The sequence below is a fragment of the Dasypus novemcinctus genome, chromosome 29 (genome assembly GCF_030445035.2).
Source record: "Dasypus novemcinctus isolate mDasNov1 chromosome 29, mDasNov1.1.hap2, whole genome shotgun sequence".
Taxonomy (NCBI): domain Eukaryota; kingdom Metazoa; phylum Chordata; class Mammalia; order Cingulata; family Dasypodidae; genus Dasypus; species Dasypus novemcinctus.
The window spans coordinates 20,329,670-20,342,754 of NC_080701.1; the positions used below are offsets into that span (position 1 = coordinate 20,329,670).

At 58.7% G+C, this 13,085-nt stretch overlaps 1 protein-coding gene across 1 annotated transcript; it reads left to right on the forward strand.

The window, feature by feature from the left end:
* The first annotated feature begins 7,671 nt into the window (after window positions 1–7,671).
* ZNF703 (zinc finger protein 703) lies at window positions 7,672–12,581 on the forward strand. The gene is made up of 3 exons (XM_004469379.4): window positions 7,672–7,934; window positions 8,623–8,824; window positions 9,717–12,581. Exons 1-3 carry the CDS (start codon window positions 7,687–7,689, stop codon window positions 11,223–11,225), a joined length of 1,959 nt encoding a protein of 652 aa, XP_004469436.2. The 5' UTR covers window positions 7,672–7,686; the 3' UTR covers window positions 11,226–12,581.
* Window positions 12,582–13,085: the final 504 nt, after the last annotated feature.

The following is a 13,085-nucleotide window of genomic DNA, read 5'->3' on the forward strand; positions in this document are numbered from 1 at the left end:
TGCACATAGCTTTTGACCCTGCGATCTACTTATAGGAACTTATCCTATGGATATATGACCACACATGAAAAGGACATATATAAGGTTACTCACTGCAGGAGCAAAAGATTATAAATAACCTAAATGTCCATCAGTAGGGGACTGGTTAAATAAACTGTGGTATATCCCTATCAGAGAATGCCACGAGCTAAAAATGACATAAAACACAGAAGTTCTTTATGCAATCTCCAAAATACATTGATTTAAAAAAAAAAAATCAAGTACAGAACAGTGTGTATAGGATATTACCATTTCTGTATAAAAGGAAGAAGGAAAGATGTGGCTCAAGCAGTTGGGTGCCTGCCTACTACATGGGAGGTCCTGGGTTCAGTTCCCAGTGCCCCCTACAGAAGACAAGCATGACAGAGAGCTAACACAATGGGTCAGCAAGGCAAGCTGATGCAACAAGATAGCACACACAACAAGATAATACATCAACGAGACATAACACAGAAATACAATCAGAGACACAACAAGCAGGGAGCAGATGTGGCTAAAGCAAATGGGTACCTCCGTCCCACATGGGAGGTCCAGTTCCCGGTGCCTCCTAAACAAAAGAAGTGGAGCAGATACAGAAAGCAGGCAACAAGCACAAACAATGGTGGGGGGTGTGGAAAGAGAAATAAAATTTTTAAAAAGGGAGGAAGAAGAATATAGACGCATTTAGTAATAAATGAATAAAATACCTCTGGAAATATGGGCAGTAAACTCATAGCATTGATGAACTGGGGAGGAAAAGATGGCTGGAGGGAGGTTTTTTCACTGTATATTCTCATGGGTCTGGAATTTGGAGCCGTGGGAATAATTTCATACTAATATAAATACAAAAATGTTCAATAAAATTAAAAATAGGCTGAAATAACCTCTTGTGCTTTTTTTAAAGATTTCTATCCTCTCCCCCCACTCCAGTTGTCTGCTCTCTGAGTCCATTCACTGTGTGTTCTTCTGTGTCCGCTTGCATTCTTGTTAGTGGAACCGGGAATCTGTTTCTTTTTGTTGCGTCATCTTGCTGTGTCAGCTCTCTGTGTGTGCGGCGCCACTCCTGGGCAGACTGCACTTCTTTCGTGCAGAGCGTCTCTCCTTATGGGGCACACTCCTTGTGCATGGGGTTCCCCTATGCAGGGGACACCCCTGCGTGGCATGGCACTCCTTGCGCACATCAGTACTGCATGTGGGCCAGCTCACCACAGGGGTCAGGAGGCCCGGGGTTTGAACCCTGGACCTCCCATGTGGTAGGCGGACGCTCTATCAGTTGAGCCAAATCCAGTGCCCTCTATGTTTTTTAATGTAACGTTTTGTGTGATCTATACCTTTTTTAAAAAAAAAAGAAAAAAAATTTTTAATAAAATAAAAAAAATAGGTTGAAATCACTTTTAGAGGGGGGACGTGTTATGTAAATAAATCCCAGCCCTAAATGGAGAACGGTACTTTTGACCATCCCTTTGGCTGTCACCTGCCCCTCCAGTCTCCTCCACGCAGAGGCTGGCAGGGGTCCACTCCTCAAAATTTTCCTGACATCTTGGAATTTGGCTTTATCAAATGCATCCTGTGATAAGTGAGCGGCTGCCTGAGCAGCTCTTCCCTCTTCTCTGTTGTGTTTGTTGAAATGAGCTAGGAGCAGCTACTCGGGAGCCCGGCTTGGAAAGGGTACACTTTGGGCAATTGTGGAGGCTTCTCCACTGGAAGGCAAGATCGTGGAAATGTCACCACCTTCACGGCCAAAGCCCACAGGTGTGGTCAGAAGCAGGTGAGACACTGATCATTGCAGCTCACAGTCTGCCACCCACCGCCCTCTGGAGGGCTGGGGTTCTTCTGTCCCAGTTGGTGGCAGCTCTGTGCATGGGAGAAGGGTGTCTAGGGAGGCAGTGCCCCTGGGGGAGTGTGGTCTCTGCTCCCCAGTTCAGGGCCATTCATGCCCCTTAGGTCCAAATGGAAGAGGCTGCATGAGCATACCTGCAGCCACGTCTGGCATCCAGAAACCGCCCGGTAAACGCAAGGGGACTCTGAATTTGACTTTGAGTAAACACAATGAAGAACAGTGGATAGCAGAATCGCAGCACACTAATCAGGATTGAAGCTAGGGACTGCTAACTTTTTTTTTTAATCAGCAAAGAAGTACACAGATGGGGAGCAGACGTAGCCCAGCGGTTGAGCACCTGATTCCCACATACGAGGCCCCAGGTTCAAATCCCCGATACCTCCTAAGGGAAAAAGAAAAAAAAAAAAGCACACGGATGCCCGTGGGAAAGGGCTCCCCTGCCTTTCAGAAGCTGCTGGGTGGGCCGGCTGCTGTGACCGTCACTCACACCTGGACCTGGCACCCATTGAGCGGTCACTAATGGTCACCGAAGGAAGGACCGTTGCCCCAGGCAGAAGTTCCTTCCCCTCACGCCTTCTCTGCCTCAGTTTCCCCTAACCACACTCCCATGCCTGGCAATGGATGGAAATCCTGACCTAGAGCACCTGCCCTTGGGGACAAAGTCTTCCATTTCTCTGCTTCTAGGCTCCCCCTCCTTCACGCCTTCTCTGCCTCAGTTTCCCCTAACCACACTCCCATGCCTGGCAATGGATGGAAATCCTGACCTAGAGCACCTGCCCTCGGGGACAAAGTCTTCCGTTTCTGTTTCTAGGCTCCCCCTCCTTTGCTCCTGGCCCCACCGTGGAGTGGCTCAGGAGTCGCCTGCCTGGCCTGGGGCCGCAGTTCTACCCGCTTAAGCTTCCAGCCGGGCATTTACTGAACCTCCGGTAGGGGCCCCTCAGGGTCTTTGTGAGGTAGGTGAGTTTTGACAGCGAACGTGCTTGGAACAAGGGCTGGCACACAGTAAGTGCTCAATAAGTGTTGGGTTTTCCCCGGGGAGGCTCACTGGTCTGCTAATCACAACTGAGGTAACTAAGGCGTGATTTCTCCCGGCCGTATTTACATCTGAAAAGAGGGACCCACAAAGGCCCCAAGGAACAAAGTGGTCCCGGGCCAATGCCCAGCGCCAGGGTTGAGGCAGGAGAACTTCAAAAGCACACCTAGGAGAGCCTCCTCCTCCTCAGGCCACCCGGCCTATCTCCCTGGGGGCTGATAAGAGATAAAGGAACCCGCTTCTTCAAAGCCGGCTGCTCAAGGATCCGCTTCAAACACCGGAGCTTGAAGATAAGCCTGCGTCTCCTGCTTTTCCTTTTGTCTGTTCCTTCCCACCACCTCTCAAAAGGAAATTCTCCCAGGAGGAAAAGGAGTTAATTCCTCTTTTCTCCTTTTCAATCAAAGGGTGTTGCCTTCCCATCCACAGAGCAACCAGCTGTGCTAGAAGGCACTGGAACCCAGGAGAGAGCTGAGGTCTCTCTTCTACACCCCACTCCACCAAGGGCTTGCTGTGGGGCTGCGGATGCGCCCCAGAGCTCTCAGAGCCTGTGTCCTCGCGTGTCAAGCAGGGATCATCACATCTGCCCAGCACAACTCCGCAAATGATCCTGAGATGATGGACACAAAGATGCAGATTCCATCCTTGTGGAGATTGTTATATTTTGAAAGATACAGTCTTGACTCCTTTGGGGACTGAGCCAGATGAGACATAAATAACCAGCCCCACAGAGATGCAAGCTTCTTCATTAACAAACACGGGGCACCCTTTGCCTCCAGACACTCTTCAGCCCCATCTCTTACCAGATTCCATCTTGGGGCAAGTTGCTTTACCTCTCCGTGCATCCATTCCTCCCCTGTGAAATGCAGCTAACCCTAGGGCCTGCCCCCCCAGTTTTCTAGAAGTATTAAGTGGTATAATGCACGGATAAGGGGTTGGAGCATAGCTTGGCACTCAACGTTGGCAGCTGCAGCGATGATGGCAAAACACTGCTGGCCATTAAGAATGCAAAGAGGAAGGCAACGCAGAAGCATCCACGGTCCAGCAGGAGATCGGACAGGTCACCACATGATGGCAGGGGCCATGTGCTAAGTGGAACAATGGGGACACTGGACAGGAACCGTGACAGCAGACACGAGGGGGCTACTTCTGCCCCGGGGAAAGTGAGTCACCCCTGGCGCGGCCCCCCACGAGGCTGGCTCTCCGGGCTTTTTGGCACCTGCTGCTCGAGGTTCGCTGGTGCCCCTCTGGCCACCTCGTGCCCCAGGCTCTGTCTGGGACCCCGCGGGTAGGGCAGACGGAGGAAGTGCCTCCAAGCGCTCAACCAGGGCTCCCGGCCAAGGCAGTAATTGCCCGCCGCTGAAAGATATTAAGCGCCAGGGAGGAAAACCAAGTTCTCGACAAGGCAGACTTTTCAGAGTTCTTACAGCTTGTTAAAAAAAAAAAAATGTAAATAGTTACCCAGTGAGATATTATTTCATGTTGTTGCCATTAGAGTTTGAGTGTTATGCGGAGAGAGGCGATCATTCAGGCAATTCTGCCTCAGCGAGGACTGAAAACTACACATTAACCCTACACAGCAAATCGACCACCTCTGGCTCTCAACCTGACTCAGGCATTTTTTCCTGGGTGGCAAATTTTATGTAAATGGAAGTGGTGGGGGAAAAAAAAAAATCTATAAATATTCAGAGTCTCCTCAAGGAATTTTCTTGGTGGTTTCTGAGGGGCATTTTTTTTTTAAAGGTACATTCGACTGGAGGCTGGGGGAGGGGCTAACCTCATTTCCATAGGATTCTGGGACAGCTTGGGCACTTCCAGTCGGTTCCCTGTGCTGAGATCTTCCAGATTCCATTGCTGAAGTGGCCCAGCTATGTACATGGTGCTACTGATCACAGCCATCATTTACCTGGGACTTTCTGTATACCAACCAACGTGTGATATCCGTGGTCTCCTTTTGGTCTCCCAATTCTGAGATGGCTATTCTTTTTTTTTTTTTTACTTTTTAAGATTTCTTTATTGCTCCCCCTGCCCCCTTGTTGTTTGCACTCACTGCCTGCTTGTCTTCTTTTTTAGGAGGCACTGGGAACCAAACCCAGGACCTCCCATGTGGGAGGGAGGTGCGCAGTCACTTGAGCCACCTCTGCTCCCTGCTTGTTGTGTCTCTGATTGTGTCTTGTCGTTGCATCATCTCATTGCATCGGCTCGCCATGCCAGCCCCTTGCGTCAGCTCGCTGTCTTGCTCATCCTCTTTAGGAGGCACCAGGAACCAAACTGGGACCTCCCACGTGGTAAGTGGGCACCCAGCTGCTTGAGCCACATCCCCGTCCCTGAGGTGGCTCTTCTGACTTCCATTGTTCCCATGAGGAAACTGAGGCCTAGGGAGGTTGACTTGGACAGGGTTAGTAGAGTGAGGATTGAGGCTCCCAGCTTCCAAACTCTCTCAAAAGGGACCACAGCACCACAGCTCAGTGGTCTGGCTCTAAGACCCGCCTCCAAAATCAGGCCAGCTCTGCCACTCATAAGCTGCGAGCTGTGTGCCTTTGGGCGACTGACCTCTCCGTCCTCTCTTCAACTGCAGGTTGACTCCCTGATGCTTACCGATGCCTGACACAGTTGGACTGTGATTATTCACCACAATGCCACAGGAGTATTTTCCCACAGCCCTGGCCCTTGTCTTATTTTAATGGTGGCCCTGCATTACCACGGCAAACTGAGAAGGGCTTGGATATAGAAAGGCCCCATAACTGTATACATCTGCCACTTTCCTGCTAGCGGAGGGCTTGTGCCATATGCCCCCATACAACAACGTCTCACGCAGCCTTTTCAACCACGCCCCCAGCGCAACGTTCTGCCCCCAGCTGGCCTTCAATAAACACGGCCCCACTGAACCAGGAGCCATATTCTCTCCCGGGTGACAAGCCATTCCTTTGAAAACTGCCTTTGCTTCCAGGCCACGTGGGCCCCATTTCAGGCTCTGCATAGGTTAGCATTTCAGCTAAGTGAATGTCAAATACTGGTTGTAATAATCATCTGGTAGTGTTTTAATTGGGCCTCTGGCCGGGCTAAGGATGTTTTTCCAGTTTTTTCTCCTAAGAGATCAACCAAAGGGGCCCTGCTACCCTCACCAGCACTTTCCAGGAAGAAGGGAAGCAGGCCTGGCCTCGCCACAATGACGCCTGGTACCCACTAGCCTCATCAGCTGTGAGTTGAGGGAACAAGTATGATTTAGAGCTATTTCCCCCTGGCCCCCCGCCGGGCCCTCCTGTCCTCACCTCTTCACTCGGCCCTTCCTTTCATTCATTCACTACCTTTAATCTTCTTGTCCTTTCGAAAGAAAGAGTAAATATTCTACCACCTTCCTTTCTTCTCCCCTCTCCTTCCTGCTGCCTCCTGCCCCCTTCTCCTTGCAAATTCCTGAACGCCTTTTTTCTCTCCCCTCCCCTTCGCTCCCAGCTTATTTCCCATTAATCATTTCTAACACACATCTGCTGGGGTCCTAGAAGGATTTCTTGGCTCGCCTTCACAGCTGGGCTGGTTACAATAATCAGGAAAGAGTCTTTCATCTTTTACTGTCTCGAGGCCTCCCCTCTTCCCAGCTCTTCCTCCTCCAAGGTGTCTACAAAGGGCAGCGCTTTCCCACTCGAAACCGCTTTCTTGGCCTGTTCTCTCGAATGGCCTTGTAGGTCCAAGCAGCCCTGCAGCCCGGGCTTCCAAGGGCGGGGTTGGCAGCGGCAGTGATGTCAGAATGCAGAGAGGCTGGCAGAGGCAGGGCCACCCCAGGGGGTACACGGCTCCCCTCCCTGCCCTTTGCTGCACCATGCTGTGCCTTGGGAAGGCAAGCTGGAGCCATCAGTCCACAGAACCCACCAGAATAAAATAAATGGGATCACCCCTCCTTCCCTTACATCCCTATACCCCCACTTTGCTGCAATCTTCCAGGCAGGGCATCCCCTGACTTTTGTTTTAACTAGGGTTTAAAATTGGGGGGCATGGAAAACCGGTGTGATTTCCAAAAGGTCTACACACACCGTCCCCCCAAAAACAGCGTGTCTGCAGAAAATATATTTAGTTTAGCTCATGACTGGCACGGCTTGGGAGTGGTGCCTGCTGTCTTCCTACCGCGCAGGATAAATATCCACGATTTGTTCTTTTCTCTGAGAGTTCTTCCTTTCTGCTTGAGGAGCCCTTTTGAAATCATCTGTCCCCATCTGGGGTTGTCCTGCTGTCTCGAGGCGTGGGTCAGCGCGGCAGAGTCCGGGACCCATAGTCCTGGAACAAGACGCCGCGAGCGAGCCTGCCGAAGGCAGTGACGGATCGGGGCTGGGAAAGTGGTCCTCGAAACCAGACGGTGACACCAGCGCGCCTCCACTGGCCGCCGCGAGCACCGGGAAGCGGTCTCCACGGAGGCCCGCGCACAAAGGACCAGCCTGGCGGGGACGAGCGGCGCCCCCGGAACTTCAACGTCAGGACTGTGGCTACGGAAAATCTCTGGCTCGAGCGAAGCTGGCGAGGCACACTTCATCCGAAAATCGCGGGGGGCGGGGGAGGGTACTGTTATTTTTCATGAAAAGTTTTCACTGCAAAATTTTCCTGGGCAAACCTAGTGTATTCTCTCCCACGCGAGGAAGGTGGCGGAGAAGGGGGGTGCACCTCTGGAGTTGGTGCCCACGTGCCGCACTTGGAAAGTGGCACCCCACTCCTCTGCGTTACGGACCCCTCCCGTAATCCCGGGTCTCCCCAAAAGAGTAGCTCGGCACGGTGCAGTGGGGGGGAATGTCACGCCTCCAAAGAGGACACGATGAGAAACCTGACACGCGCCCACCACCCAACCTATAAATCAGCGCGTAGGCGCCGCGCGCCTGGCGCCTCCCCGCGGCGCGCACCGCGCGGGGTACCTCGCCTCCGCACCCGCCCGGGCTCCTGCTCCATCGCGACCAGCTCACCCCGGAAGCGGGTCCTCCAACTTGCCGGCTTCGGACAAGACAGGAGTGGCAGCGGCTCCCGCCGGGAGAACCGTGGCTGTGTGCGGCGCTCGGGCGCTTCCAAGTGAGCCCACCCGGGAGAAGGGGAGAGCGCGCGGGGCCGAGCCGGGCTCCCGAGGCGCGGCCCGGCCCCCGGCGGCCTCGGAGAGAAGCCGGGGCTCAGCCCTCCCCGGCGCCCCCACCCCGGCAGGGTGACATTCCCCACCAGCACCCACCCCCCCCCCCCAAGGGTGGGCAGGGAGGGAGGAGCGAGCGCGGCAGGTGAGCCCGCGGGGGATTCGGCGCCAGGTCCCCGAGGAGTCCCGCGCGTCCTAGGACCCCGAGGAGACGGCCGCCCGGCTGGGGGGGAGGGGAGGAGTCGGGCGGGTGGTCAAGGCCGCGGCGGCGGGCGCGCGCGGCCCGGGCGCCTTTAAGGCGCTCCCCGCCCACCGGCGGCGCCGGCCTCCGCCCGCCGCTCTCCCCGCCCCGGGGTCCGGGCGAGCGCGGCGATTGGGCGCGCGCGGCGCTGCCTTTGAAGCGCGGCGGCCGATCGCGGCTATTTGACGCGCGGCTGGCGGGCGGCGCAGGGTTTTGTGTGGCAGGCCGGGGCTGGCGGCGGCGGCCGAGGGGAGCAGGCGCGGCCGAGGCGCCCGACGCTGCCCAGCGAGCCCTCCCGCCCCGGAGCGCGCCTCCCGCTGCTGCCCGCCCTCCCCGCCCCCCCCGCGGCGCTGCCTCCTCCAAATGAGCGAGTCGCCCGCTGGATCTAACCCAAGGACACCCGAGAGCAGCGGCAGCGGCAGCGGCGGCGGCGGCGGGAAGAGGCCGGCGGTGTCCCTCCTGCCCCCGGCGGACCCCCTGCGCCAGGCGAATCGGCTCCCGATCCGGGTCCTGAAGATGCTGAGCGCCCACACCGGCCACCTCCTGCACCCGGAGTACCTGCAGCCGCTGTCCTCCACTCCCGTCAGCCCCATTGAGGTCAGTTTCCCCGGCGGGCGGCCCCACGCCGCACCCCCCAGTACGGGGCCCCGTGCGGCCCTGGTCCCCGCGCGCTGGGGCGACGCGGACGGAGTGAGGAGGGACGGCGGGCTAGGGGATCCGAGCCTCCCCCGATTCGCCCACGGCTTCCCGGTGAAGGGGGCCCCTTCCACGCCCGCCCCGCGGAGCTGCGGGTTTTCTCCCGGAATGCGTTTGCTCTTGGAGTCCCCGCTGGGTCCTTTACTTTTCCTCCGGCACCCACTTGCCAGGCCTGTGGCGCCCCCACTCCCACCGCAGCCCACCGCGTCTGTTCTCTTTGAAGCCCGGGCTGCCCCCCCCCCCCCGCCCCACTCCGCCCCTGGCCCAGCCGGTTAGGGCGCGCTGCACCTCGACACTCCCGATCCCGGGTCTTTTTTCCTCCCACTTCCTGGGGTGCCTTGTCCGGCAGGGAGGGGCCAAGAGCGCGCCCAAGGCAGCCCTTCCTCCAGAAGGCGCTTCTCCCGGCTCCCACCCCGCGGCGCCCCAGCCAGAAACCCGTCCCAAGCGAAGTTCCCGAAACTGGAGGAAAGAAGTTTCTCCACGGGCCTAGCAGGGGGGATGATTAGAGGGAAGGGGGCGACTCACGGCCCCTCCCAGACCCCGACCCCAGAAAAAGTCCTTTTGCCAGCACTTCCTCCACCGCCCCACTCCCCAGGGCCTGGGGCGCACCCCGGGACCCAGCGAGGGTCCCCACTCCCGGGCGGGGTGAGCGCGGCTCCAGCCAGCCGCCCCTCGCGGTCGCGCCACCGCCCGGGCGCCCAGGGCCTCCCGCGTCGCCCAGCTCCCCAGGCGTCCCGCGTGCTCCGTCGGTCTCGCAGTCTCACCCCCCCCCCCCCCCGGCTGTCTCCCGCAGCTGGACGCCAAGAAAAGTCCCCTGGCGCTGCTGGCCCAGACCTGCTCGCAGATCGGCAAGCCGGACCCGCCGCCCTCCTCCAAGCTCAACTCGGTGGCGGCGGCGGCCACTGCGCTGGGAGCGGAGAAGGAGCCCGGGCGCGCCGCCCCCGGCGCCGCCTCCGCCGCGGCGGCCCTCAAGCAGCTGGGGGACTCCCCGGCCGAGGACAAGTCCAGCTTCAAGCCCTACTCCAAGGGCGCCGGCGACTCCCGCAAAGACGGCGGCTCCTCCTCCGTGTCCTCCACCTCCTCGTCGTCCTCCGCGTCCCCGGGAGACAAGGCGGGCTTCAGGGCTCCCAGCGCCGCCTGCCCGCCCTTTCCCCCGCATGGAGCGCCGGTCTCGGCGTCCTCGTCCGCGTCCTCGCCCGGCGGCTCCCGGGGCGGCTCCCCGCACCACCCTGACTGCAAGAGCGGCGGCGCGGAGCTGGACAAGAAGGACCAGGAGCCCAAGGCCAGCCCGGAGCCCGCAGCCATGAGTCGCGGGGGCGAGCCGGGAGCGCACGGCGGCGCCGAGCCCGGGGCGTCCGGGCGCAAGTCGGAGCCACCCTCGGCGTTGGTGGGGGCCGGCCACGTGGCGCCGGTGTCGCCCTACAAGCCCGGCCACTCGGTGTTCCCGCTGCCACCCTCCAGCATCGGCTACCACGGCTCCATCGTGGGCGCCTACGCCGGCTACCCGTCTCAGTTCGTGCCTGGCCTGGATCCCAGCAAGTCGGGCCTCGTGGGAGGCCAGCTGTCGGGGGGCCTGGGCCTGCCCCCCGGCAAGCCCCCCAGCTCCAGCCCCCTCACCGGGGCCTCCCCGCCCTCCTTCCTGCAGGGATTATGCCGGGACCCCTACTGCCTGGGAGGTTACCACAGCGCCTCGCACCTCGGCGGCTCCAGCTGCTCCACTTGCAGCGCGCACGACCCGGCCGGGCCCAGCCTGAAGGCGGGCGGCTACCCGCTGGTGTACCCGGGCCACCCGCTGCAGCCCGCCGCGCTCTCGTCCAGCGCCGCGCAGGCCGCGCTGCCCAGCCACCCGCTCTACACCTACGGCTTCATGCTGCAGAACGAACCGCTGCCGCACAGCTGCAACTGGGTGGCGGCCAGCGGCCCGTGCGACAAGCGCTTCGCCACCTCGGAGGAGCTGCTCAGCCACCTACGGACTCACACGGCCCTGCCGGGCGCCGAGAAACTTCTGGCCGCCTATCCCGGGGCGTCGGGCCTGGGCAGCGCCGCCGCCGCCGCCGCCGCGGCCGCCGCCTCCTGCCACCTGCACCTGCCCCCGCCCGCCGCCCCCGGCAGCCCCGGGTCGCTGTCTTTGCGGAGTCCACACACTTTGGGGCTAAGCCGATACCACCCCTACGGCAAGAGCCACTTATCCACAGCGGGGGGCCTGGCGGTGCCGTCCCTCCCCACAGCCGGACCCTACTACTCGCCATACGCGCTGTACGGACAGAGACTCGCGTCAGCCTCGGCGCTCGGATACCAGTAGCTACAGCTCTGCCTTCGTCCCCGGCCCGGGCCCGGGCGCCGCCGTCCCCGCCCAGCTGTCGCCGCTGCAGCCTCCACTACTGCTTGTCCTCCCGGGGTTCCCCGCCCAGATCCTCCCCACCGGACTGTGTATTTATTTACTATAATGTTAGCTTACAAGCTGGGAATATAAGTGCATTAACGGCCCACACGAGTCAATGGTATGCAAAAAGTCTGTGTTCCCCCAAATAATAATATTAATCACGCGAATAACTCCATGATCCCCGCCCCTCTTCCTTTCTTTCATTTTATTTTCTTTCATTTTTTTTTTTTCTCTTTTCCGTAGGGATAAGTTTTAACCTTTCTTTTCTTTTTGGATTGGTTTGCTTTTAGGGGGAGGAGGGAGTATTGGGGTGCTTGGGTTCTTCTATTTGTTGTGTTTTTTTTCCCCCTTCCGGGAAGTTTCTTGCATGAGTCTTAACCTGTTCAAAGGACATTTCCCCTTTCTCCTTCATGCCCTCTCGTTTCCTTCCATTCGAGGTTCTGTTTTTCCTTTGTACAAGCAACAGAGAGGAGAGATTTTCTAGTCTCCCATTTGGGGAGGGGGGTGGCCACGTCGGTGACAGGAGATCTTGAGTTGTGCTGACCAGGAGCTGACCCCTTCCTGCAACCCTTTCCTGGTGCGTTCCCGGCCCACGCGGGTGGGGTCCCTGGTCTGGGCCCTGACCCCCCAATTTAGAGCCTTGCTCCCCTACCTTGCTCTACCCACGAGAGCGTCCTGGCCCCACTAGCAGGCTCCTCGAAGCCAGGGGCCCAAAGAGCCTTTCCGTCCACTTCTACCCTCTGGGCCCCCTCCCAGCTCAACCGCCGGGTGGGCCCAGCGCCCACCGGTGGGGGCCCTGCAGGACTCATCCTACTCAATGAAAAGCCCTGGCAGGCCTCGCTGGTGAAACTTTGCTCTTTGTATTTTGCGAAGTGCTTTACAGTCCTTGTCCTCTCCGTTGTGGGGGCAGGGACCCCTCCCCCGGAGGTAGGGGCGGGGTCGGCGGTTCTGGCTAGATCCCTCCAAAGCAGACCAGTGGCAAGGTCAGAGTCAATGCAACCCCGTAGCCCCGCGAGGGGAAGGCCGGGGGGTCAGGGAGCACGCGGGTCGCAGCAGCCCCCCTCGCCCCCTCCCAGGCCTGACCCGGCGGAGTCCCCCAAGCTGGCCATGGGCTCCTGCAGTGACTGGGATGGATGGAAGGCCCCTGGGTCTTCTCCCCTCCCCTCCCCTCCCTCCCAGTCTTATGCAGCGCGGGGGCTGAGGGGCCCGTTCGGGATGAATAGAGCCCACCCTTGGTAAGACTTATTTTGTTAATAAATGGAATACTTGGCTATATTCGCACCGTGGCGTGTCTCTCTCTTGCCTCGCCCACCGTCCCGCTTCCAGACACCTGAGCAGATGCCCATCTTTTATTCTTGTTTAAAATACCGTGTGGTTTCCCGCAGAGATTTCCGTCCAAGGACGGCTTGAATGCCTTTCCACAGGAAAGGGGCGAGGGGAAAAAAAAAATTTTTTCTGCCAACGCACTACAAATACCATAAAACGACATTTATTATTTTTTTCCGCGGAGTTCTTTCGCTCGCAGCCTCACTTCAAAGGCCCTGACACCTCCTGAGGCTAGGGTGGAAGGTGCGTGTGACTGCGGATTTTCCTGTGGACCCAGATCCGAGGTGCAAGGGGCTGAGCCGGGAGCCTGCGGGTGCCAACCGACTGGCAGCGGCTACCGTGGCCCCGCCGCGGGGTGGGAGGACGAGGCGACGGGCCTCTCGCGCCACCTGGCGGCAGGACGGAGAGCGACAGGTGGAGGAAAACCGCCCCCGGCGCCAGCCCCGACGGCAC

Bases quoted from the DNA above. Each gene is read 5' to 3' on its own strand.
- ZNF703 (XM_004469379.4), top strand. From the start codon at position 7,687: ATGAGAAACCTGACACGCGCCCACCACCCAACCTATAAATCAGCGCGT. The intron at 7,935-8,622 runs GTGAGCCCACCC...ATCTAACCCAAG, and splicing joins CGGCGCTCGGGCGCTTCCAA to GACACCCGAGAGCAGCGGCA. The intron at 8,825-9,716 runs GTCAGTTTCCCC...TGTCTCCCGCAG, and splicing joins CTCCCGTCAGCCCCATTGAG to CTGGACGCCAAGAAAAGTCC.